This window comes from Sciurus vulgaris, assembly GCF_902686455.1.
Source record: "Sciurus vulgaris genome assembly, chromosome: 18".
NCBI classification, from domain to species: Eukaryota; Metazoa; Chordata; class Mammalia; order Rodentia; family Sciuridae; genus Sciurus; species Sciurus vulgaris.
In genome coordinates, this window is record NC_136479.1 from 35,589,270 (window position 1) to 35,614,909 (window position 25,640).

General features: G+C 60.1%; 1 protein-coding gene across 2 annotated transcripts; it reads left to right on the forward strand.

Moving 5' to 3' along the window:
- The first annotated feature begins 3,349 nt into the window (after positions 1-3,349).
- LIMK1 (LIM domain kinase 1) lies at positions 3,350-25,640 on the forward strand. Of its 2 annotated transcripts, XM_079120735.1 has the most exons (16): positions 3,350-3,602; positions 5,205-5,301; positions 12,472-12,610; positions 12,870-12,979; positions 14,048-14,254; positions 16,154-16,259; positions 16,363-16,529; positions 17,479-17,662; positions 18,312-18,398; positions 18,602-18,733; positions 21,073-21,132; positions 21,325-21,390; positions 21,994-22,150; positions 23,816-23,871; positions 24,100-24,257; positions 24,346-25,640. In XM_079120735.1, exons 1-16 carry the CDS (start codon positions 3,548-3,550, stop codon positions 24,506-24,508), a joined length of 1,944 nt encoding a protein of 647 aa, XP_078976861.1. In that variant the 5' UTR covers positions 3,350-3,547; the 3' UTR covers positions 24,509-25,640. The 2 variants fall into 2 exon arrangements, with proteins under 2 accessions (XP_078976861.1, XP_078976862.1); XM_079120736.1 differs by lacking the exons at positions 3,350-3,602; positions 5,205-5,301 and adding an exon at positions 9,909-10,078.

Consider the following 25,640-nt stretch of genomic DNA (forward strand, 5'->3'; position numbering starts at 1 on the left):
GGGAGCTAGAGACAAAGACACCTGTCCTGAGGCCTCACGCTCAGGAAATCAGAATGGTTGCGAGGTGCCCTGTGGCATTAACAAGAGTGATCAAGGGAAGAGTGTTGGGGGCTATGCCATGCGGACTCGCCAAGATGGCGCCTAGCAGCCAGCCAGAAGTTGTCTTGGTCACTTCCGCAGTGAGGAGGTTGATTAACATAAGCACACCCAGGTGATTTATCATTGGCCGTATTCAATTAAGTCCACGCACACAACATGTGCACAAGTGTTCCCAAGTGCTCCTGATCATGCGTGCTCGTTTTGACCTTTGCCATGATTGGGCAGCTAGCTCCTCGCCTAATCTTCGCATAATTGGCGTCAGCCCTACCCTTCGCCTCCTGGAGGGGATATACGCCGGCTCTCCTCAGAGGCGGGGTTTAGAGTTCACGTTTGAGTTCGAGGTTGGAGGTCCCAAGTTCCAGGTTCGAGAGCCAGGGTTCTCGGGTTTCCTGATTCAACAATAAACCGTTCCGAATTCAAGAGCCTCGCTACTCGTTTGTCCCCCACGCCAAATCGACGCTCCTGGACGACGGCGTCAGAAGAGGACATGTGGACGAAGCAGCCAGGGCCTGGGCCCCATAAAGGCCAGAGTAAGGACTTTGGGTTTAGAGAGACAGATAGTGTCACACTCAGACCTGCTTGCTCAAAGGCTGTGTCAGTTACAGGGACAAGGATGTGACTTAGGTGCTTGTGGCCCCAAACGCATCCAGCTTGACCAGGGGGAAGCGTGAGATCCTGGATAGATGTCGTACGTGGAGCCCAAAGGATAGGCTGAGGGACTAGGTACAGGGAGTACGGACAAGATGGGAGGTATCGAGGACAGGTGCTCACCCCCAAGTTTGGCTTGCACTACTGGGTAACCATGGTGTCCTTTCCTGAGATGAGAAGCAGCTGTGGGAGAGCTGGTCTGGGGACAAATTAAGAGCTCTGGCCGGGAGTGCTAAGGTGCCCATTAAACATACAAGCTGAGATGCCAGGTAAGTATTTGGGCCCTTGGGACTGCAATTCAAGAGGTCTGGAGCCAGGTGGGGTGCTGCGTACCTGTAATCCCAGCTACTTGGGAGGCTGAGGCAAGAGAATTGATCACAAGTTGGAGACCAGCCTTGGCTACTTAGTGAGACCCTGTCTCAAAAAAGAACTGGGGATGTAGCTCAATAGTAGAGCACTCCTGGGTTCAATCCCCAGTACCCAATTTTAAAAAAAAAAAGGTCAAGAAAGTCACCGAGTGCCCCATCTGGACGAGGTCACCAGCAGAAATAAGGAGGGAGCAGACTGGGGCTGACAGCAGGGATCCCATGATGCCATCTGTCTTGGCTAAGGCAGCTCAGGCTTTGTCCCCTGCTCTCAGCAAGTCTTGGGCTCATTTTGTGGCTGTGGCAGTGTCCCCAAGGAGCCTCTTGCTTGTCACCAGCTTTTGTTCAGTCAGGCACCAATTTGGCAAGTTTACACTCATTCTAATTGCTGACCTGGAAGAAGTGAGCTTTTTCCATGCGACTCTCAACCCCTCATCTAGAAAACTTTGATTATGAACCCATAAGTAAAATACCTTTGAGCCAACACCAAATACATATTCACTGCTTGGGTAGATTAGATAGGGATCCTGGGTCCTTTGCCCCCAGTCTCACACACGGTGGCTGTATCCCCATCACAGAGCCCTCTCTTCCAGGTACCCTCTCCAAGACACTTCACCCTGGCTCGTACCTGCTGCCACCCTCATTGGTCTCCCTCAACCCTGCCCAATTCATTGTAAACATCCCCTTTTTAAAACAAGGTCCCACAGAGCTCCGGGGACCCTTAGTCCCAGCTACTACTGGAGAGATTGAGGCAGGAGGGTTACTTGAGCCCAGGAGTTCAGGGTCAGCCTGGGGAACATAGTGAGACCTTGTCTCAAAACCCAACCAATCAATGTCAGGCACAGGGATGCATGCCTATAATTGCAGTGACTTGGGAAGGTAAGGCAGGAGGATTGCAAGTTCAAGGACAGGACTAGCAACTTAGAGCTGGTCTCAAAAATGAAAAATCAAAAGGGCTAAGGACATGGCTCAGTGGTTAAGCTCCCCCTGGGTTCAATCCCCAGTACCAATTTTTAAAAAAATCAATCAATTGATAGATCAATAAAATAAACAAGGTCCCACCAAGTGTGCTTTCTGCTTCCTGCTGGAGCCTGCTATATACACCACAGGAAAGCAATGAGCAAGCTGAATGTTGCTGTACAGCCTCTAAGGTCCTTCATGTCCCCTTGGGACACTTCACTGTGAGTGCCCAGGGATCATCTGACCAAAAGATACAGCGAAGGCACCAGCATCCACCTAAATGCTAATTACTAAAAAATCCTATTTTTATTAAAAATAAAAATCTAATCTTCTTTTTCTCTCTCCATATAATTGTTTTGCACCCAGAGGTGAGTGTCTCCTACTTGGCTGGCCACTGACCCAAGACCCTGCCTAGATCTGTCTCCACAAACATGACTGAAGCATGCTCTGCCTCTTGCTCACCCTTCGGGGTGAACTGGGACATTTGGCTCAGTTTACAGCTTGTTGCACAGTGGGGTGAAGTGCGAGGGTACTTCTACGGGGGACAGGGCTGCCCCTGTGAAAGGTCAGCATTCTAGAATTGTCCGCCTCTGGGCAGCCTGCAACACCCCTCCAGTGCTGAACTGGACAGCTCAATTTCTTTGGTCACTTGACTCAACCAAAACCTCATTCAACTGTGCAGGTTCCTGGACCCTGAGCAGAGCCTGCCAGGTCCCCTCAGCACCAGGAAAGGACGACAATGAGCCTGGCAGAGACGTGCTCTTTTCCCAGATCCTGCGCATTGGCAGCCTGTGACGCCTGGGACGATCCGAGTCGTGTCTTCGCCCGCCCCCGCCCGGCCTGCCCTCACTGCAGGCCTCGGGGGAGAAGGAGAGGACCCAGCTGGCGCCCCTCCCCAAGGTGACCACGGTGTCCTCAGGGTCCACAAGGCCTCCATCACCCCCGGCCTGGGTTCCTGGCCTCCAGGTGGCCTGGGTCAGAAGGGGGTCCCAGCGGGGAAACGGAGGTGTCCACGCGCCTCTGGCCGCCCCATCGGAGTGCTCAGCCCAGCCTGCCGCGCCCAGCGGGGAGCTGTCACCCGCCCCGGGAAAGATGAATGAAAGGAGGAAGGGCGGAGGCGGCGGGGCGGCGCAGCCCGGCGGGCGCGCAAGCTCCGGTCGCAGGGGCGTGGTCTTCTTGGGGGCGGGGCCTGCGGGGGCGGGGCCGCGCAGGGCAGATCCCGCCGCCGCGCGCGCCCCGCCCTGCCGCAGCTCGCAGGCCCCGCCCCGGCCCGCCCCTCCGCGCGCTCCCCGGGCCGCCGCGGCGCGGAGCCGGTGCCCCAGCCGGCGTCCGAGAGGCGGTGGCGGCGCCGCGAGCTCCAGCTCCCGGCCCGGCCCGCGCTCCCCGCCTCCGCCTGCCCGGGCCGGCGGCGGGCGAGCTCGCGGGCCCGGCCGCCCCATCCCCGGCCCCGCCGGGCCCCGCCCCCCGCCGAGTGCATGAGGTTGACGCTACTTTGTTGCACCTGGAGGGAAGAACGTATGGGAGAGGAAGGTGCGCGGGCCGCGGGGCGCGGGGCGCGGGGCGCGGGGCGCGGGCGGGCGCGGGCCTGGGCCGCGGGCGCGGGAGGGGGCGGCCGGGTCGCTGCAGAGGCTGGGTCTGCCGCGAGGCCGCGCCCCTGCCTCCTGGGGGATGCGCTCGTCCTTCCGAGCCCGCAGGCCCCTCCCTGCCGCCCTCCCACCGGCTTCCCTCAGCCCGGGTGGGCTGCTCTCTCGCCGGCCGAGGGCCTCTCCTCCCTTTCATCCGGGCTGCGCCCCTTCCCCGGCGCCGGCCATCCCGGCACTGCCCACCCGGCGCTGGCCTCCGTCCGCGTGCTCTGCCCACCCTGAGGCCACACGGTTCGCCCAGAGTCCAACCTGGCCTAGGGAATAAAGCGCGGCGGGAGAAACTGCAGCCCTGGGTCCCAGAGGCCACCCCGCGCCGGCCGGGTTCTGTGACCTTGAGCCAGGCGCTAACACTCTGGGTCTCAGTTTCCCAGTCTGTACAATTGGGGACCGGGTGATCGGCCCTCGGTACTTGTGGTTGGGAGCTGGATGGGCAGAGAGGATATTTGCTCCATGGGAACCGGTGGCCATATACTGCGGGACCTTTCCCCCTCCCCCTGCACCAAACCTGGTGCTTACCATCAATTTTGGCTTGGGGGGGTGACTGCCTCCTAGCTTACTCTCTTGCCCCTTCCCTCCTCACTGAGACTAAGGCTTAGGGCTGCACAACAGTTAGGGTTCAAAGACCCTCAAGAATCCCAGTCCCACCGGGTCTGGGGTCTCCTTCCCTGGGTTTCCTTTGCTGATTCCTTGCATAGACCCTTCCAGTTCCAAGCTAGGTCCTAATCGGCCAGTCCTTCCCCAAGCCAATGAGCACCTGCTTGGGGCACAGGGCCACCTCTCCATTGTCCCTACCTTAAGTCCCTGGGTATTCAGAAGGAGCAGGCCATGGCTTTGGAGGCTGGCTGTACAATAGGGCAGGCTCTTGCCCTCTCCAGAGCTCAGTCTCCCCATCTATACAATGGGGAGAGGCAAACCTGGGCGTCTTGTAGGGTCTGCCAGCTCCAAGGGCCCTGGGCCCTGGGATGACTAAGCATACCAAGTGGCTGGCCCTGCAGCCCCAGCCCCTTATCAAGACAGGATGGCTAAGCTTCAGTTAGAGCCAGCACCTGGGCTTCCTGCTTGCCCCCTCTCAGCCTAGGATGCTCCAACCCAGTCCTATTCAGTCACTGCCCTTTGAAAGGCCTCTAAGCAGTTCTTCCTGGGCCAGCAAGGGAGGAGAGGGACAAGATTGTCACCCTCCGCCTTATTTCTAAACCCTGCTGCTTTCTCTTGGTTCACCTTGCCAGACTCTGACTGCCGTTGCTGGAGGGGGGACATCTGATCCTCCTCCTCAGTTTACAGATCGGGGTGCTAAGGCCCAGAGAGGCTTGGTAACTCAGCAAGACTCAGACCCGACATCCTTTGTCTTCTCACTTGGCACAGGGACTGCTTAGCCTGGGTGCTATGCCCTGGGATTTGTGCAGGTTCACCTGAGGTCAGCAGGGCAGTCTGGGCCTGTGCCCGACTACACCTCCTGAGAATCTCCCTGACTCCCTTTCCTCTCCTGCAGGAAGCGAGTTGCCCGTGTGTGCGAGCTGCAGCCAGAGGATCTATGACGGCCAGTACCTCCAGGCCCTGAATGCTGACTGGCACGCAGACTGCTTCAGGTAGGGTGGGGCTGTTGCCCCAGGCAGGGCCCACAGACACCTGGTACTCCTGTGCTGTCCTTAGGTGTGACTTCCAGTGAGCCTGTGGCCTCACTTTCCTCCTCTGTAAAATGAGGAATTTTGACTAGAAAACCCTAAAGAACTTCCTGTTTTGTGTTTTCAGACCTCTAGGGAGAGGATAGGAACACCTGCCAGTACATTGGTTCCAGGACCCGCACAGACACAAAGCCTTTTTATAAAATGGCCTATCACCTATGCACATGTGTGCATTAGTGTGTGTGTGTGTGTGTGTGTGTGTATGTATATATATGTGTTTTGTTGAAACAGGGTCCTAATATGTTGCCCTGACTGGCCTCCAGTTCATGGGCCCAAATGATCCTCCTGCCTCAGCCCCCCAAGTAGCTGGGACTCCAGGCATGTGCCCACCATGCCCTGATTTCAGCAGTATACTTTAAATCATCTTTAGATGACTTCTGATACCTAATAGAGCGTAAATGCTATGTAATTAGTTGTTATACCGTGTTGTTTAGGGAATAAAGACAAGAAAAAAAAAATCTGTACATGCTCAATACAGATGCAATGTTTTTTTCCCCCTGAATATTTTCAGTCCAAGGCTGTTTGAATCCACAGTGTGGAACCCGTGGGTGCAGAGGGCTGATCCTATCACCAGGCCTACTGATCCCTAAGTGGGGGAGGAGGGGAGGGCAGCATGTCCTGCCACTGCTTCAGGGGAGGGAGAGAATAGGACAGGCCTTGAGGGGAGCTGAGCCACTGTCACTGTGTCCCAGCTGGTTGTCAAGATGCATGGCCCAGTGAGACCAGCCCTGGCCTCCAGACAGATGGGCGTTGGGGGCAGGGCTGTGGCGGAGGACAAAGCAGCACATGGCAACCCAGAGGTGGCCTAGTGACCCAGTAGGACCATCCTGAGCAGCCAGGTGCAGGGGATGCTGAGAGTCAGCTGTGGAGCCAGAGCAGGGGTCTCCAAGGATGCATGGGTCCTGGGTGGAGAAGCATTGTGGAGAGGGACTTCTGCAGGGATCTGGTGCCAGCTGCGAATCAGAGTTCAGGGGGAGTGCTGCCGCAGGAGGGAGATGCAGCCCAGTCAGAGAGGTTTCTGACAAGCTGTTGTAGATTTTTTTGTTTGTTTTCATTTGGAAGAATAAGTCATAAGACGTGGTGCCACATACCTGTATACCTGTAATCCCTGTGACTCAGAAGGCTGAGGCAGGAGGATCTCAAGTTAAAGGCCAGCCTCAGCAACTTAGCAAGGCCCTAAGCAACATAGTGAGACCCTTTCTCAAAATAAAAAATCAAAAGAGCTGGGATGTGGCTCAGTGGTTAAGCATCTCTGGGTTTAATCCCCCATAACACCCCTGCCCCCCCCCCAAAGAAAGAGTAAACCTAGGCTAGGCCTGAGTAGCCTATAATCCCAACTACCCAGGAGGCTGAAGCAGGAGGATCCCAAGTTCGAGGCCAGCCTGGACAACGTGGTGAAATGATGTCTCAAAATAAAAAGGGCTGTGGAGGCAGGTCAGTGGTAGAGTACTCTCCTAGCATTCGTGAAGTCCTCGGTCCAGTCCCCGGTACCACAAACAAAAAAAAGTCATCTTAACATTTTCTAGTATTTAGCAACGGCCAATCGCTGTTCTTAGTACTATGCATTGTTAGACATCATGTTGTTTCCGTTCTACCAGAAGAAAATTGGGACACAGAGAAGTCACAAAGTCAGTGAAGAGAACACCCAGTGTCCACTCTGGTTGGTAAGACCAAGAGAGAGGCAGCTGATAGTCCCTGGGTTCCCTGTCTGCTGCGCAGAAGGAGGCAGCCCACCTGCATGGGAGATGGGGGGAGTCGAGAGCAGGAGGAGCCCTTTTGGTAGCAACCCCTGAATCCAGGGGGGCCCTGAGGAGGCACAGCTGGGAGGGATTTGGGAACGGTGCTGAGGACCGTGGCAGGGACCTCTGAAGGCACCAGGGGGCCAGCAGACAGCTGGGGAGGGGCGTGGGCGGACGTGCTGCTGAAGAATGCCATCCCGCTGGACTGATGGGGGCAATTGGCAGGGAAGGAGCTGTTACCAGAGTTCAGAGGCCAGTGCTCATGCCCCGGGCCTGGGATAAGGTGGCTGGGAGAGGAGTCCACACGGAGAAGGGACAGTATCTGCAAGTACAAGTTGAGTGTCCCTGATCCACGAAGCTCCAAAATGCGAAACGTGAGCACCAACGCGCTAGTGCGGAAAGTGGGAGGCTCCATGCCTGGCCTCACGCGAGGGATCAGGTCCGGGCACAGCCCACGAGACGGCGCACGAGTTACCTTCAGGCTCTGTGTGACGTGAGACGCGTGTGAAGCATAAGTGCGTTCCGTGTTTCGACTTGGGTCCTGTCCCCAGGAGGTCTCCACAGGTGCATGCAGGTGTTCTAAAATCCCAAAACTTCAAAGCCTGAGACCCTGTGGGCCCCCACATTTCAGATGGGGGAGACTCCCCCTGCACTTGTCGTATCAGCCACGTGTGAAGGTTCAGCCCTCCCCGTTAACCGTCCCAGGTACCAGGTCCACCCTATGTGCATGTGAGGGATGGAGGTTTAGCAAAACCAAGCACCTTGCCGCGGTGAGGAGCTGGCGCCGGAGCACCAGAGTTGAAGCAGGAGGGGACGGGCAGGGGCCAACGAGTGGCGGTGTGCCCGGGGAGTGGGTGGTCCCGTGGTGCTCATGGAGTTGGGGCCAGTTAGTAGTTCCACACCATGTCGAGTTGGAGGCAGGAAGGCCAGGCGGAGTGGCCCCCTCAGAACTGGTGCCAAGGTGGCAAGTGGGTTTGTGGGGGCTGAGAGGTATCAAGGGAAGACATTTGGGGCCCCCGGGATGGGGAGGAAAGATGGAGCCCTGGGAGATGTGAGGGAGGCCAGGCGTGCAGCCCCAGATGCCGGAGGAGGGAAGCAGAGGGGCACCTTGCATGGTGCCTGGCTTCGGAGCATCTCCCGCGTCCCCAGGAGAGGTGTGAGGCCCCGGCCCGACCGCAGGGAGCCCTGGTGTGACGGGCCCACAGGAAGGGCCCAGGACCGTGGCTTCACAAGCGTTCCCGGCCACTGCTGTTCTCAACGACCCCCAAAGTGAAGGGGTGAGGCCAAGAGCGTCCTCGCCCCACCACGGGAAAGCAGCTCAGTGGGCACCCCTTGCCCAGGCACATGACTGACAGGCAGCCAGACCGGCTCTGGGCAGGATACCTAAGGCTCTGGGCCCTGCTTGGTTTCCCTCTGGAAGTGTCACAATGCCATGATCCCCTTAGTGACATTGAGACCTCTATTCCAGGACCCCTGTCCCCCACCCCAAAGATGCTCAGGAAGTAAGACTGTGACAAGGCTGTGACAGCCTTGCAACCCCCTGCCATCTCCTCTGCTGTGATCGTTACAGCCGCCTTCCCGGTGGCACCTGCTTTCCAGGTGGTCAGGACTCAAACCCGGCCGCCTGGCTACAGAGCCTGCACTGTCCCTCCCAGACCACAGGGTCCCTGCCTTTCTGGCTGGTGAGCCAGACAACAGACAAATGCTGTCAGGTGCTGCAGAGACAGTGCTCCCAGGGGGTGATGTCTAAGAGGAGAGTTGAGGGGAGCAGCCCTGGGGATCCTGGATCTGCAGAGGTTCGCATGCAAAAGCTCTGTGGTGGGCGAGGTGTGCTTGGCACATCCAGGCCTCAGCCAAGATGGTGTGCTGGAGTGGAGGCAGCCCGCCCCGTGGATATTTGGGGGGCGCTGTCGAAGGGTGGCCCTGCGTCGTCTTTGAATCTCATGGCCTGAGCCCTTGAGTGCTGCTGAAGTCCCAGGCCCCCTCAGGTGAGACAGCAGGACAGTAGAAGCTGCCTGGAGAAGAGCACCATGCCCTCTGGTCCACAGGAGGGTCGCTGCACACTAGGCGTTAGTACTAGGGTTTGATGGCACCCTAGGGCCAGCCCCCAGGAGATTTATGGCCGGGCCTAGTGGTCCAGACTTCCCCTTTGGCCCAGCTGTTGCCTCTTGTGCAAGGCCCCTTCCCAGAAGCCTCCAGTGCAGGAGCCCTCAGACTGCTGTGGCTCACAAGATCTCCCTGGAGGCTAGGTGGGCTGGCCCAGCCAGGAGGGGTGAGCACAGCTGGCCATCAGTTGGCTGGGATGCAACCTCTCCTTCAGGGAACCTTTCCTGAAAGGATGAACTGTCCATGGGAAGTTGACTTCTGCTCCCTCAGGGGCAGCACCGGAAGAGTCAGCTGCTTTTGAGCTTATCCCTGTCCCCAGAGAGGCCCAGGCCCTCAGTACCTTTGTCCAGGCACAGCCAAGGAAGATGCAGAGTACTTTCTCCAGATATGCAGAACTAAGGGCAGAATGGTGGGATCAGAGGCTGGCTCTTTCCTTCCCCACATCCTTGCCTGGAATCAGCCTGAATCCCTCCCTCTTCACCCCACTGCCTGGGGTCTGAGCCTGGATCCCTCCCTCTTCACCCCGCTGCCTGGGGTCAGAGCCTGAATCCCTCCCTCTCTACCTATACCAAAGCTGAACCAGAAGACACTTGAGCTGCTTCCTGTCACACTCTCAGACCAAGGCCTTTCGCACCCACACTGCTGTATCCTCCTCCCCTGTGGTGTGGCCACGCTGGCCCCTCCCTCTGCAGCCTCCAATCCTGAGCCTCTGGAACAAGATAGGGAAGCTCTTGTCAGGCCACCCCTGCACTCCTGTAGGCCTCCAGAGTCCCTGCGTAGCTGCAAAGGATGCTGTTGGCCTCTGTCCTGAGAAGAAGCCGCCTCGGAGGGGCTAAGTAAGTGGAAAGCCCCCTTCCCGCCTGTCCCAGGCCCCAGGCCTGAGTGCTCTCCCAGGCCCCTGGCAGTGGTAACCATAGGACAGACATACCTGGGGCCTGCCATGGGGCAGAACTGAAACTCCTTGGTCACAGTCGGCCAGCTGTGTGGGGAACAGGCCGCTTCCAGAGCTTCTGGCCCTTTTGGTACAGTCTCCCCTGGAGGCTGGCCCTCCAGCCACTCTTTCTTCTCCCCGGTGTCCATCCCCTTGGAGGGACGCCCTCAACACCTGCCCCTGCAGTTTGCTGCTGTCTGGAAGCCCAGCCTCCTCAGGCAGGGCACCTCCCACGTGCTCCCTGTTGCCTTTCCCCTGCCCAGGCCTGGCCAGGGGACAAGTCTCCATAAGAGTTCCCTTGCTGGCCCTGCACCAGCCCTGGATGCCATCAGTACCTGCCCTGCCTCACTTACACCTGATGTCTTCTGTGGGGACAGGTGACCTGTGCCCCCTCAGACTGGGGGCTCTGGCTCTTGGCTGGATGGGGGCCCGAGGGGGCAGGGACTGGACAGGGGCCGGGGCTCTCCGTGCCTTCCATCATCAGAGGTCTGCGGGGCAGAGGGCCCTGGATGCTGGTGGGAAGGGCCACAAGCTGAAGGAAGGGAGCAGGCCTGGCCTGCAGGAGCGCTGCCAGCCCAGGACCCCAGGGAGCCGGCAGGCGAAGGCAGAGGTGGGGGCTGGTAGTACGGCTGCTTGGGGACCACCAGGAGGGCAGCTGCGCCTGGTGCGCTCGCGGAGCCCAGGGAGGGTCCCCGCGGCTGTTGCGTCGTGGGGAGCCGTGAGCAGCCGGCGGAGGAGTTTCCAGGCAGGCAGCCGCTCCCGCGCCCCCACCCACAGGAGAGGCCCTTTCCCACAGCCTGGCAGCTGAGCTGAGGGGCAGTCTCCTGTGACGGTCCTGTGACCAAAGTCTGGCGTGGTCGTGGTCGGTGGAAGGGCAGGAAGCGAGTCGCAGATGACCCGCTGGAGCCTCCCCTTGGGGGCAGGAACTGCCACCCCCGCGGAGACCACTGGCTGGGTTGGAGCCCCGTGGGAGGTGCAGGACCTGCCCCTGTCCGTGGGCTCCGCCCACCGCCCACCGCGGGGCCCACCCCCTGCCTCCTGTGTCCCTGGCTGTGGCCTGGGAATGGCCCTACCTCTGGCTCCTGCCCTGCCCCCTCCGCCACCTCGCCCCCAGGGAAGGCTGGAGCATCCCCACCCACGTGCTTCTGAACCCTGACATTCTGTGCTCCCCCAGCCCCTCCTCACAGACTGCCAGACAGTGGGAGACTAGCTGGATCCTCTTAAAGGGACAGTGTTCTGCTGGCTCTCCGGCAGGCCTCCGCGGTTCACTGGCCTGGTGGGGAAAGGGGCTATCCACCCAGGCCTAGGTCCTCCCCTCCTGGTTTATTACCCTGCAGAGCCTGGGTCCTCCTGTCCCTATGTGACCCAGCAGGGAGCTGGCCAGATCCCGGCCTTCCTCTGCAGGTGTGTACCCTGGGGCAGGCTCTCAGCAGCCTGCAGGACCCTGCTCCTGCAGGTCCCCACCCACCCTGCTCCTGTGGGAAGGAGCCAGGCATGTAGGTCTAGCTCCTGGCCTGGGGCCTGGCACCTGGAGGCAGGAAGGTCACTTCTCCGCACTGTCCTCACCCATCTACCCCTGGGGCTTGTGATGAGGCAGAGGACAGGGGCCAGGACCACCCTGGCCAGGTACCTGGGCATCCCTGAGGGAAGGCAGGAGGCTGAGACTGGGTGCTGAGCTGTCTCCCAGCAGCACCTGTGGGGTGCTGGACCCCAGGAAGCAGGAGATTCTTTGTCTGGAATGGTGGGGTCCCGGCTGCTCCACATGAGCCAGATCCCTGCCTGTGTCTTGGTGAGAGCAGCTTTGTGTAGCCCTCCCCCTCGTGGTGCCCTGAGGGTGAGAGGAGTTGACCCGGGAGAGCAGAAGGTGGGAGTGCTCCCAGGGCAGAGCAGGGGAGGAAGCCCTCTGGTCCACGGGAGGGGCCCCTGCTTTGCTCCATTCCCACCCCTACATCCTCCACCTGGCTGGCAACCAAGAGTAAGTCACCTGCCTTCTGGACTTTCTTCCTTGCATGACAAGGGACAGGCCCAGATGAGAAGCACCCCTCGCCCCTGGGGCTAGCCATCAGGCCGACCCATTATGTGTAGGACTGCCTGGGTTGTACAGGCTGCACACTGCACGAGGCGTGGAGTTGAGGCACTAAAGGGGGACCACGCCCATCTTGGCGAGCCCCGTGCCACAGCCTGGGCTGCTTCCACCCAGAGGACCATCTTTTGCTATTCTTCCGGAGGCTGCTGTGAGCGGCCAGGCCCAGGTGTGTGGGAGGTGGGCGCTGGCCTGAGCCCGGCCCTCTCCCCCAGGTGCGGTGAGTGCGGCGCCTCCCTCTCGCACCAGTACTACGAGAAGGATGGGCGGCTCTTCTGCAGGAAGGACTACTGGGCCCGCTACGGCGAGTCCTGCCACGGGTGCTCGGAGCACATCACCAAGGGGCTGGTCATGGTGAGCTCCCGTGCCCCTCCCTGCCCCAGGCCCTTCCCACAGTCCCTCTTCCTCCTGAGCCCCTGGTGCTCTCTGAGGCTGGCCGCCTGGGGCCTCAGCCCCTGCCCTGTGCAGCACGCTCTGTCCAGGAGCTGCTGGCAGCCCCGGTCCCCAGGGAGCGCTCAGGGCTACCCTTCTGAGAAGAGGCCACTCCGGAGAGCAGAGTGGGCCCGAGGCTGGCCCAACTGCTCAGCTGGCCTGTCCTCCACCCACCCGCCAGGTGGCTGGGGAGCTGAAGTACCACCCTGAGTGCTTCATCTGCCGCACGTGTGGGACCTTCATCGGCGACGGGGACACCTACACACTGGTGGAGCACTCCAAGCTGTACTGGTGAGTGCCTCGGCCTCTGCGCCGTCGCCGGCCCCCCCCCACGGGCTATTCCGCTCCAGGCCTGTCTTTCCTGTGGCAGAGTTTGGGGGGCAGGCATCCCCCTGTCTCTCCTCCACAGAAATGCCCAAGATGCCAGCCACAGGAGTGAGCTCTCTCCCTGACGTGCCACCAGAACTGGCCCAGACCTCAAAAGCTAAGGACAGTCCCCAGCGAGACTACCCTCCCTTCAGACACATCTGCACACCCAGGGGTCCACAGGCCCCTGTGTCCCACTGGCTCCAGTGCAGGGATTCCACAACCCCATCAGGTTTTATGACTTGATCAATGATCGCTGAGCCCCAGAAGGCACTGGGCGTCGGGTTCCAGTTTTGTAATAAGGGACACGATCAGGACCTAGGGAACCAAGGCACTGGTGTTCATCCACGGATGCCTCACGGAGCTTCGGCATCCAGAGGTTTTATCGGGGTTTCATGGTGTCCTCGTGATTGATTGGCCACATCATTGAGCTCTGCCCCAGCCCCCTCCCTGAAACTAGGCTTTCTGGAAGGGCAGCCCCTCAACCCCCCCGGAGGTCCTTCTTGGTGACCAGCCCCAGCTCTGAGTCATCTCATTCACATAAACTCAGGCAGAGACGCCCGTCCGAGGGGCGCGTAGATGACAGTGAACTCCTGTTCCAGGGAATTAGTCTCTCTCCCAGGAAGCAGGGACAAAGACCAGACGAATTTTCTCAGCAGCAGCTATAAAGCTGTGTTAGAGAACAGCATGCCTCGATCCCAGATGGGCTGCTGATGACTTCCTCCTGCTCGGGATGCACCCCAGCCTCTGTCTTGAACATCTGACAGCATTGCAGGGAACAGACAAGCCCAGAGGACTGAGTCCCGGAGAGGCATCAGGGCACTGGGCATGCTCAGTTCTGCTTCCTAGTCCCTCCAGTCAGGCGGAAGTGTCAGGGAAGGGGAAGAGCATGGAGCCCTGGGCTGGGGGCCCCAGGGGGTGGTGATGCTAATGAGGACATTGACATTCTTTTCTTTCTCCTCTTTGGGTCCCCACCGCCGGCACATTTTGCAGTGGGCACTGCTACTACCAGACTGTGGTGACTCCCGTCATCGAGCAGATCCTACCCGACTCCCCCGGCTCCCACCTACCCCACACAGTCACCCTGGTGTCCATCCCAGCCTCTGCTCATGGCAAACGTGGTCTCTCTGTCTCCATCGACCCCCCCCACGGCCCTCCAGGCTGTGGCGCAGAACACTCCCACACTGTCCGCGTCCAGGGGTGAGTGGCCATCTGCTCTGGCTGCATGGGTACAGCTTGGCCACTGCTGTGGTGGGTGGCAGACTTCAGGACTGGGGACCACGACATTGCATGAGTGCTAGTGGCCTGCCTCGGACACCTGGCCTAGCAGGCATCTGGTGAGAGAAAACATGTTCACCAGGCACGGTGGCGCATACCGTGATCCCAGGCCCTCGGGAGGCTGAGGCAAGAGGATCTCAAGTCCAAAGCTTGATGTGGCTCAGTGGTCATAGCCCCTGGGCTCAATCCCCAGTACCAAAAAAAATTTTTTAATTTTTTTCTTTATTCCTTGTATGAGCCAACAACAGAGGGGGTAACCAGGTCAGGAATGAGTGACCAAGGAGCCCTGGGCCAACAGCAGATTGCCGTTCCCCTTGGTGGCACTGAACTGGGTGAATGTGTGCTTCAGTTTTTCAGTCTTTCCATGGCTGGGCCCAAGGAAGCTGGCCTAATCAGAGAACAGCTCCCCCACAAAACTGGGACCCCAAAGGGCTCTCAGGGCGAGGGTGAACAAGATAACCACACCTTTCTTAAGCTCCCTGGTTCCCAGACCACAAGTTAAACTGCCTGGTTTGAACTGGAGTGGAAGATCTCCCCCAGAAAGTTCATAAACTCAGTTTTCCAAACCAAACTCTTATGTCTGGGTGGTTCAGAAATCAAGGCAAAGGGTCTAGGGGTGTAGCTCAGTAGAGCATGTGCTTAGCATGCAAGAAGCCCTGGGTGGCTGGGCACACACGGTGGCACACGCCTGTAATCCCAGCAACTTAGCAACCTCTTAAGGAACTCAGCAGGACCCTGCCTCAGAATAAAACATAAAAAGTACTGGGGATGTGGCTCAGTGGCCAAGTGCCCCTGGGCTCAATCCCCAGCATCCCTACTCCCCCAAAAAAGTCAAGGCAAAATTGCAAAAGTCTAGTTTCAAGTGGCTCTCAGTTGGCACACTAATTGGTAGTATACCCAGGAACTGACGAGATCAGAGCTCCTTCTGGAGGACCCGCCTCCAGGCTTCTGTGGAGGTGCCTTGAGAAATCTCAGGGCGACAAGCAGTGCAGTCAGAAGTCACTACGGGGCTGCTAGCAGGGCTGGGGTAAAGCCCTTGCCTAGCGTGCACAGGGGAGAACCGTCGAACGCGAGGAAGCAAGACTCTGTGAGCAACAGGCGGCAGGAACACCCGGAGGCAGGCAGCTCGAGCCAAAGCCCCCAGGTGCTGGGTTAGCAGGAACGGTGTAGAGCAGTCGTGCTCCGTATATTCTCATAGATGAGAGTCACTTAGAAAATGCACATGGAGCACGTGCGCTTGGAAGAGAACCAGACGGAATCCCTGGGAATGAGACGTGTGATGATTACAGTGCAAGGCCCCTGGCCAGAGCGTGGAGAGTAGCTGACCATTCCAAGCTGGAGGCCCTCTGAGTGCACGTCATGCCCATCACCCGACCCGTGTCTCAGGGCAGGCTCCGAGCCCCTCTGCCCATTCAGGAGGAACTGGCGAGCTTCCTCTTGCTGGGGGAGTTTGGGGCTTAGCTAGGAAGCCAGTGGATCCAGACCCTTTTAGGACCCACTCGTAACATTTGTCAGCCCCAAGCACGCCAGGCAGGCGGAGGGTGGTTCTGTCCAGAGTAGAGGTGTCACCCGTCTGCTGCAGGGTGGCAGATACCTACAGGTGTGCTATCTTTCTCCATGGCCACACCCATGGCAGACATCAGTCATTGATTACAGAATTCATCCCACCCAGCCAGAACTCAGTGTTCTGGGTAATTGCCTCCCAGCCACACCAGATAAAGTCACTTGCCCCCTAATCTGTGCTCTGGTCTCCCTGGCTTTGATTTCCTCTGTGGGTTCCGGGGCAGGTGGGACCTGATCTGACCATTGCTGTGCCCACAGAGTGGACCCAGGCTGCATGAGCCCAGATGTGAAGAATTCCATCCATGTGGGAGACAGGATCCTGGAAATAAACGGCACACCCATCCGAAACGTGCCCCTGGACGAGGTATGGGCTTGAGGCCAGGGCAGGGTTAGAGGTGGTGCCCAGGTGCCTGAGCCGCCCTCCACTGCCACCTCAGTGGCCTCAGCTGTCCGCTTCCGCTCCCCAGATTGACCTACTGATCCAGGAGACCAGCCGCCTGCTGCAGCTGACCCTCGAGCATGACCCCCACGACCTGCTAGCCCAGGGGCCAGGGCCCGAGCCCAGCCCCCTGGGCTCCCCGCTGCACACTCCCAGTGCAGAGGTGGGCAGCTCTGCCCGGCAGAAGCCTGTCCTGTAAGTCAGCCGGCCTGGGTCAGGCAGGTGCTGCACCAGCACCGCGCCTGGGGACCTGGGGACCTGGGGACCTGGACCCGCCCTCCACAGCCCAGTCTGACTGAGGAACCCGCTCAGCCTGGGGTGCGGGGCCTCCCCGAGAGGAAGCGGGGTGAGGGGGTGGGAGCAGCTCCCCAACTGGGAGGGACCCAGGCTCCAGGGCAGCCCCACCTCCTGGCCTCAGGGAGTGGCCAGCGGGGTGTGAGTGGGGGTGATGGGCTCCAAGGCAATAGTGGCCCTGGGAGACGTGGCAGGGGTCTCTGGACCTTGTCCCTCTAAGGCAGGGCTCCCACCAAAGGGGTGCCATGACAGCATGGCGTGTTTGGTAAAGGACCCCTCTGGTTCCCCCACACGGAAAGGCTGGGGTGGGAATGCTCAAGACCAGGGACAGTGGGCAGGCCATTGAGTGTCCAGGCAGCAGGTGCCAAGGGCCGTATCTTGACCTCGAGGAGGTGAGAGGAGGGCTGTGAGGACAAGCCCAGCGGCAGCCTGGGTCCTGGCCCGGCTTACCATGCACCTCGCGGGACCTCTGACGGAGCCCTTCGGGGGCCTCCTGGGGGCCGCCTCACCCTGGAGGGCGCACTGCCAGAGGCCACACTCCCGCCCACTTGCACTCCTCAGAGCCTGGGCCACCGTGGGGCTGCCGTGTACAGGGTGGTGGCCTCCTGGACAGGGCGTCCTCCACTGTCCCCGGCAGAGAAGGCCAAGGACAGACACTCCCTCAAGGCACCTGTGCAGGGGTGGACCTCAGATAGGATTAGCGGGAGCCGGGGAGCTGGGTGCTGCCCCAGACTGAGCACAGCAAGAGGGGGCTGCCCCAGGGTGCTGAGCTGGGCCACGGGCCCGGCCTGGATGGGGCAGACCCAGCCAGGGGCCTCTCCATGACCCTGGGCCCCCTGTGCCTCTGCAGAAGGAGCTGCAGCATCGACACGTCCCCGGGTGCTGGCTCGCTGGCCTCACCGTCCTCCCAGCGCAAGAACCTGGGTCGCTCAGAGTCCCTCCGGGTGGTCTGCCGGCCACATCGCATTTTCCGGCCATCGGACCTCATCCATGGGGAAGTGCTGGGCAAGGGCTGCTTCGGCCAGGCCATCAAGGTACAGGGCCAGGGGTCCTCTTCCTTCCCCACCAGAGCCTCAGGGAGCCCACCACGACTGGCCTCCAGGGTCCCTCCAGGTCCCTGAGCTGGGGAGAGGAAGGGACCTTCCCAGGTAGACCCAGAGCTGGACAGAGCAACTGCAGGGTAGGAAGGCAGGACGGCCAAAGTCCCCTCCCTGGTCTCCCAGGATGACCTCAGGGACCCCTGCACAGTCTCCCTAGGCCAGGATGCAGCCTGGTTCTGGTGTCACTTGGCCATGACCTGACTGGAAGGGTCTGGACTACACAGAAGTGCCGCTGGGCTTCCCAGGGACCCGCCCCTCCCTGTCCCCTTGCCAGGCAAGCAGTTGCTGGCCGCACCGCCATCTGACCTCCAGGAGACAGGCCATAGAGCAAAGAAGGCCAGCTGGTGCCGGGCACCTGGAGCCAAGTCCCAGCACCTCCTTCCCTGCAGCCGGCGGCCTTGGGTCCTGCTGGGAAACCTCAGGGCCCGGCTCCCCATGGGTCAGGGGCGCCCCGACCCACCTCAGGTGTCTGAAGAGCCTGACGCCATCTGAACGTCGTCCTCGCGGACCTGGGTGGCTATGGAGCCTCCTTCAAGGCAGGCCAGCAGCAGGCCTCTGAGTCTCTGCTTGGTGTCCCCAACAGGTGACACACCGGGAGACAGGCGAGGTGATGGTGATGAAGGAGCTGATTCGGTTCGACGAGGAGACCCAGAGGACGTTTCTCAAGGAGGTCTCTAGGGGACTGTCACACACCTCAGGACCAGACTTTAGGCCCGAGATGGGGTGGCAGAGGGTCCCCTGAGGACAGGACTCCGTCCACAAGTTGAGAAAAGAGAGAGCTGCTCCCAGCAGCCCAGCTGACAGTGGCCAGCCGGGGACAGTCTAGGACTGTCGGGGGCGGGAGGGAGGCCCAGCCTGTTTGTACCCTGGCAGGTGAAGGTCATGAGATGCCTGGAGCACCCCAACGTGCTCCGGTTCATCGGGGTGCTCTACAAGGACAAGAGGCTGAACTTTATCACCGAGTACATCAAGGGGGGCACCCTGCGGGGCATCATCAAGAGCATGGTGAGTGCCAGGCGGGGCACCTGCAGTCCCCACGGCTCCAGGGCCAGCCCCGCAACTTAGCAGACCTGGTGGCAGAGGGACTGGGGATGTGGTTCAGCGGTAAGGCCCCCCGGGCTTGGTGCAGTCCTCAGGACCAGAGGGGGAGAGAGAGAGAGGGAGGAAGGGAGGGAGAGAGGGAGAGAGAGGGAAGGAGGGAGGGAGAGAGAGAGAGAGAGAGGAAGGGAGGGAGAGAGGGAGAGAGAGGGAAGGAGGGAGGGAGAGAGAGAGAGAGAGAGAGTGTGTGTGTGTGTGTGTGTGTGTGTGTGTGTGTGTGTAGTACCAGGCAGAGCCCAGCTGTCCCCCCTCCTGTGGCCTGGCCACGGCAGCGCCCCTCTGGGCCTCAGCCTATCTGCTCAGCGGGGATCGACCGTGGAGTCTGAGGCCAGGTCCTAAGCCCTAATTCCAAGCCAAGCAAGGGGCAACCACTCCATGTAAAGCTGGGACCCCAGAGGGTGGCATCTGCACCAAGCAGACATACAGGCTGCTCTGGAATAGCTGCCCTCCAGCCTCAGGCAGCCAGGGCCAGCCACCCTGGTGCACCTGGGGAGTGGCAGCCTCAGTTACCAGTCCCTGCTGGGCTTTGGCAAAACCAAATCATTCTCACCACTTAACCATTCCGTAAAATTCAGAACTTTCTTTAAGGATTTGGACAAAGTTATAAATTCATTTGCAGAAATGAAGCGTTGGGCCGGGTGGCGCGGCACACACCTGTGATCCCTGCAGCTTGAGTCTGAGGCAGGAGGATTGCGAGTTCAAAGCCAGCCTCAGCAACCTAGCGAGACCCTAAGCAACTCAGTGAGACCCTTCCTGTCTCTACATAAAATATAAAGAGGGCTGGGTCTGTGGCTCAATGGTCAAGTGCCCCTGGGTTCAGTCCCTGGTACCAAAAAAAAGAGAGAGAGAGAGAGAGAGAAATGAAGCGTTGGGAAGCCATCTGGCATTCTGTCTCTTGTGTTGGCCAGCAGACCCTGGTGACCAGTCCTGCCTTCTAGACCCCTTTCAGCGTTACCCAGAGACCACACGATCTTGTCTCTTTCCCAGCTTCTGCCCTCATTACCTCAGTTTAACTACCTGGTGTTTCCCAAAGCGTGGCCACACCAGGTCCTGCTGGTGGGGAAGTCCCCCAAGATATTCTGTGATCAAGTGTGATTTAGAAACTGGCGAGGCTCCCCAGCCTCCCCTCTCAATCTAACATGCCCAGGTACTCGACACTCCCACTGAAGCTCCCCCAGGGGATGGGCAGGGGAGTGAGTGGTCTCCATGTATGACCCAAGACCTGGATTAGCCAGCTTTCCATGACTGTAACAAAGTCCCTGAGATCATCAACTTACAAGGAGAAAAGGGTTATTTGGTCTCAGGTTTGGAGGTTCCAGTTCATGACTGACTATCCCCACTGCTTCGGGTGGTGACAGGGCAGCACATCTTGGTGGGAGCTCCTGGGAGAGCAAATCCACCTGCCTTGTGGCCAGAAATCAAAAGAGAAAGAGGCAGAGGCTAAGAGCCCACAGCCCCCTTCAGGTGTATGTCTCCAGGGACCTCGGGGTCTCTCACTAGGTACAGCCTCTCAGAAGTTCCACCACCGCTCAATACCAGACCCTTCACCCATGACCCAGTGGGGGACAGTCCAGAGCCGAACTGTAGCAAGACCGAAGCCCTGTTCTCACAGAGTGACCCGCTGCCGATCGCGTGGGTGACCGTGACAGGCCTCCTAGCCCCAGCCATGACAGTAGGCCCAGGTTTTCTGAAGATGGGAGAGGATCGGGTTTCGTAAGGAACAGCCCGCCCTCCACACCCAGGGCTTCTGGTGCAGACTGAGGTACTTGAGAAGGAGGTATTTCGTCTCTGCCCGTCGTATGCAGACCTCTTTCCTCGTCCCTGAACGCTTCTGCAGAGCAACTCCTTGCGTGGCAATAAGTGTCAGGAGTCATCTAGGACGGTGTGACCTGGGGGCAGGCCTGTGTGGCTTTTACACAGACGCTGTACCATCCTAAGGACTTGCTGGACCCAACACGCAGGGGCCAGGGGCCCCCTTCCCGCTGCAGAAGCTGAGGGAGGCTCTGGGTATTTCTCCTCAAGGAGCCAAATTGGGATCTGCAGAGGAGCAGCCCCACTGAGGGTTTGAAGACACCTCTGTTAGGAAGTGACACTTTGGTTCACCTGCAAGAGAGGTGTCCCCTTCAGGAGGAGACAGCTGTGGGTGCAGGAGAGATGGGGGCCGTCAGCCTTCCCAGGACACTTGCCCCTGGGACTCCCATATGGGGATCCCATGGCCATATCCGGCTGTTTCCCCCATCCCCCAGGACAGCCAGTACCCGTGGAGTCAGAGGGTGAGCTTTGCCAAGGACATCGCATCGGGGATGGTAAGTAGCTAGTGACCTCCACGCTGGAAACGGCCCCCGCTGCCGCCCACAGGGAAGCTTTGGAAGGGGGCAAAAGGCCGCACAGAGTGGGAAGAACCCCCGAATGGCCCGGTCAGGGTGGGAGGGGAGGTGGGAGCCCCCAGGGGCTGGGGAGGGCTGGCCCCACGCCTCCTGCCACCTGTGTCTGCCCAGGCCTACCTCCACTCCATGAACATCATCCACCGCGACCTCAACTCCCACAACTGCCTGGTCCGCGAGGTGAGCAACTGGGGCCAGCGACTGGGCGTGTGGGGACAGACCCTGCGCTCCTAACCTCAGGGCCCTTCCCTCAGCAGAGGTCCCTGGGTCACCTGAGCTCCCCTTTGAAGTGGGGAGGTGGGGGAAGCAGCCCAAGTGCAGGAAGTTCAGCAGGATGGCTTCTCAGGAGGCGCTGGTGAATTGGAGGAAACCTTGGCCTGCGAGCTGTTGAGGACCAGGACCAGTGGTCACTGAGTGCAGCCCACAGCAGGGTGCCCACAGGCTGCAGCAGGCAGCACCGGTGGAGACCGGGAGGTCAGGCAGGCTTCCTGGAGGAGGAGGCTGGGGGGCACTCACAGGTAGGGTAGAGGCAGGGACCCTGGGTTCGCAGGCCAGCGGTCAGGGGACCCAGGAGCTCCACAGAAGGCAGAGGACGGAGTAAGGGCGTCCAAGGGAGGTGGCGTGTCCTTTCCCAGGGCTGCTGTCACAGTGCCGCAAACTGGATGGCTGAAGGCAGCAGAAACCCACTCAGAGCTCAGGAAGCCGAGATCCTGAGCCCAGGCTCCCTCTGGAGGCTCTGGTGAGGCGCAGAGGTGTCCAGCAGGGCCCTGCTCGTCTCCCCAGAACAACAACGTGGTGGTGGCCGACTTCGGGCTGGCGCGGCTCATGGTGGACGAGAAGACTCAGCCTGAGGACCTGCGCAGCCTCAAGAAGCCGGACCGGAGGAAGCGCTATACCGTGGTGGGCAACCCCTACTGGATGGCGCCCGAGATGATCCACGGTGCGTAGCCGGCTGGCCCGCCTCCTGCCTGGGTCCCCGGTGCATCTCCCATGGGTGCCTCGCTGGGTGGCCCTGGGAACGCCTCATCCAATAGTCCGAGGTCAGCAGTCCAGCCAGGTCCGGCTGGGCACCTGCAGGCTGGTCCTCCTACAGGCTCCAAGGGGGACCTGTGCCCACCTTTTCCGGCTCCTAGAGGCCACCTCGTCCCTCACTGGGGCTGCCTCCACCTGCAGGGCCAGCAGCACAGCGCCTTGATTCACATCCCCTCCCTGGCTCCGGCCCTCCCCCCCTCTGACAGGGCCCCTGGTGACCGTGCTGAGCCACCGGCTCATCCAGGATCCTCTCCCCATCTCAAGGCCCTGATCCCAGGGCTGGGGCGCTGCTCAGTGGTAGAGTGCTTACCCAGCACGTGCACGGCCTGCAAAAAAAAAAAAAAAGGACCCCCCAGTCCCACCTGCAGAGTCCCAGGGATTAAGACGTGGACATGGACATCTCCCGGGCTGTAATTCAGCCCCCCACAGGGCCTGGCTCCCTCACGCCATTTCTCTGCTGTTAGTGGTGAGACAAGGGCCCTCCCCAAACAGGTGACACACAGCTTCAGGACAGGCAGACCCAGGGCCAGCCAGCACCAGCACTGACCAGGTGGATGCAGTTAATGTCACCCCCGGGTCAACCAATCTCAGCAGTCCCCATCTCCAGGGGTAGTGTGAGGATGAGACACAGTTTGTAAATCCACTGCCAACTGGTTGGCATTCTGAGTGACCATTCCAAATGAAGGTTTTTGGCAAGAGGCTGATAATATTCCCATTTGACAGACAAGGAAACCGAGGCTCAGCAAGTCTGTTTCATGACGTCACCACAACAAATTATACAAACTTGGTGACTTCTGACAGTTAGCAGGCACAGTGGTGCCCACTTGTAATCTCAGCAAATCCGGGATCGAGACAGAAGGATCGAGGCCAGCCTGTGCAACTTAGACCTGTCTTCACAGTTGAATAACGGTTCAGCGGTGAAGCGCCCCTGGGTTCAATCCACAGTACCAGGAAAAGAGTCAGCCACAATCCTGGAGGCCGAAGCCTAGATCTGGCATAGCAGGCCCCTCGGGGGTCAGCCCAGACCTCCCTCTTCCAGCCCCTGCGGCTGCCTTTCTGCGGTCACTTCCTCCTCTGCGTGTCTTCTCTGTCTTCTCTCATAAAGGCACTTGTGACGGCACTGAGGACCCCACAGATGACCCAGTCTTATCTCCCCTGCTCCACCCCCGTCCTAACTTCCACCATGTCGGCCAGGTCGCCCCCCACCCCATGCTGGGGGTGGAAGGCAGGGCCTCCTGTGCGAAACACGTCATCTACCCTGAGCCCCCCAGCCCAGGACCTGTTTCCCAACAAAGTGACATCTGCAGTTCCCAGGCCTTGGACGAGGTGTCTTGGGGACCTCATGGATTCTGATTTGCCCAGAGTGGCACAGTGGGGCAGACTGGCCCGCAGAGCCGGGAACCATGTGCCCGGGGCCTGCTCCTCACCGCTGGCTGCTCTGGAGGGTCACTGGGACCTGGTGGGCTGGGAGGCAGGACTGAAGCCCAGGCTGCGCAGGCTGTAGCGACTGCCTCTGGCCCACCTGGCCGTGCCCTCGCCCTGCTCCCTGCTGACCCTCGGTGTCTCCGTTTAGGCCGCAGCTATGATGAGAAGGTCGACGTGTTTTCCTTTGGGATCGTCCTGTGTGAGGTAGGTCAGCGGCGGGCAGTGGTGGCACCGAGACTGGTGACTCCTCCCCTCCCCCTCCTCCTGGGTGGCCGCCTTCTAAGAGCTGGGCTGCCCATGGCAGAGGGACGACCTGGCCGTGGCTCAGTGTTCAGTCCAGGGCCTTTCCCCAAGTGACCTGCCTTCAGACCACTGAAGACACCCCCCAGGGTGAGGGGCCCCAAATTAACTGCTGGGCCTTGTGCTGGGCAGATCATTGGGCGGGTGAATGCAGACCCCGACTACCTGCCCCGCACCATGGACTTCGGCCTCAACGTGCGAGGCTTCCTGGACCGCTACTGCCCCCCCAACTGCCCCCCGAGCTTCTTCCCTATTACCGTGCGCTGCTGCGATCTGGACCCTGAGAAGAGGTGAGTTCTGGGCCTTGGCCTGGGGCTGCCTTGCAGGTGGGCTGACCCCCAGGAGAGCCAGACCTATCATCCACCACCTGTCACCCAGGCCCTCCTTCATGAAGCTGGAACAATGGCTGGAGACCCTCCGCATGCATCTGGCGGGCCACCTGCCCCTGGGCCCACAGCTGGAACAGCTGGACAGGGGCTTCTGGGAGACCTACCGGCGTGGTGAGAGTGGACTGCCCGCCCACCCTGAGGTCCCCGACTGAGCCCGGCCCACCCAACTGCCCCACTCCCACCTCCAGAGAATCCACCGTCACCAGATCCCTCTGCAGGAGGTGGCCAGGCACGGAGCGCTCAGCTGGGGCAGTGGGCACCCAGACCCCTCCCCAGAGCCAGGCCCCGGCTCGCCTTCTCCCCCGTGGACTGCCCCCCCCCCCACCGCCCCACCTTGGCCCCAGTGCTGCCAGCTGCACGCACGCGGTCACAGCACCCTGCCTTACCTCTTGTCCTGGGGCCACCCCCACACACTGCTTGCATGAGCTGGAGGGTCCCGGCGGCTGTGTCCATTCCACGCACCGCCCCAGACGTTGCACGCTGCATCTGCCCGCGGCTCCCGAGCCAGGCTGGGCCGGGGGCAGCGTCTGAAGATGCCCCATAGTGGTCAGGCGTGGAGGAGGGCAGGGTCAGGGGAGGCCACATTCCCGGGAGCCACACAGGGGTCTGGGACCAGCTACCCCCCAGGGGTGTCTAAGCAACAGCCGTGTTGATAATTATCCAAGCCCCCAAAGCAGAGGGAGGTCCGGCCGCACCCAGGCCTTCCTCGCGTGGGGTCTTTTCCTTTCTTTATCGAAGCCACTTTAGTGAGAAGCAGGTACCAGGCCTCAGGGTGAGGAGGGGTCCCTTGAGGGAGAGGGAGCCATGGTGCCTGGGTCAGGGCTGATGGCGAGGAGCTGACCAGAGCGGATGAGCGAGTGTCCACCAGCAGCCCCGCCCCCGGAGGTCATCGCAGCGCCCCCTCCGCTCTGCCCACAGCTCCCCGCCAGTAGCTGGGGAGTCCCTGCCCCCCTCATGCCCCTCTGTCCTCTGGGTTCTTTCTGTGTAATCTATTTTTTAAGAAGAGTTTGTATTATTTTTTCATACGGCTGCAGCAGCAGCTGCTGGGGGCTTGGGGTTTATTTTTTTGGCGGGCGGGTGGGAGGGCCATTTTGTCACTTTGCCTCAGTTGAGCATCTAGAAGTGTTAAAACTGTGAAGCTCTCTCAGTGCACTTTGAACCTGGAAAGCAATCTGCACAGGCCCGCGAGGCAACTGGGAGGCGGGACACTCGCCTCTCCCAGGAACCAGGATGTCTAAGCAACAAAATCCAGACTTGGAACAATAAAATCTGTGCTCCCCAGCG

Bases quoted from the DNA above. Each gene is read 5' to 3' on its own strand.
- LIMK1 (XM_079120735.1), top strand. From the start codon at position 3,548: ATGAGGTTGACGCTACTTTGTTGCACCTGGAGGGAAGAACGTATGGGA. The intron at 16,530-17,478 runs GTAAGTCAGCCG...GTGCCTCTGCAG, and splicing joins GCCCGGCAGAAGCCTGTCCT to AAGGAGCTGCAGCATCGACA. The intron at 23,872-24,099 runs GTAGGTCAGCGG...TGTGCTGGGCAG, and splicing joins TTGGGATCGTCCTGTGTGAG to ATCATTGGGCGGGTGAATGC.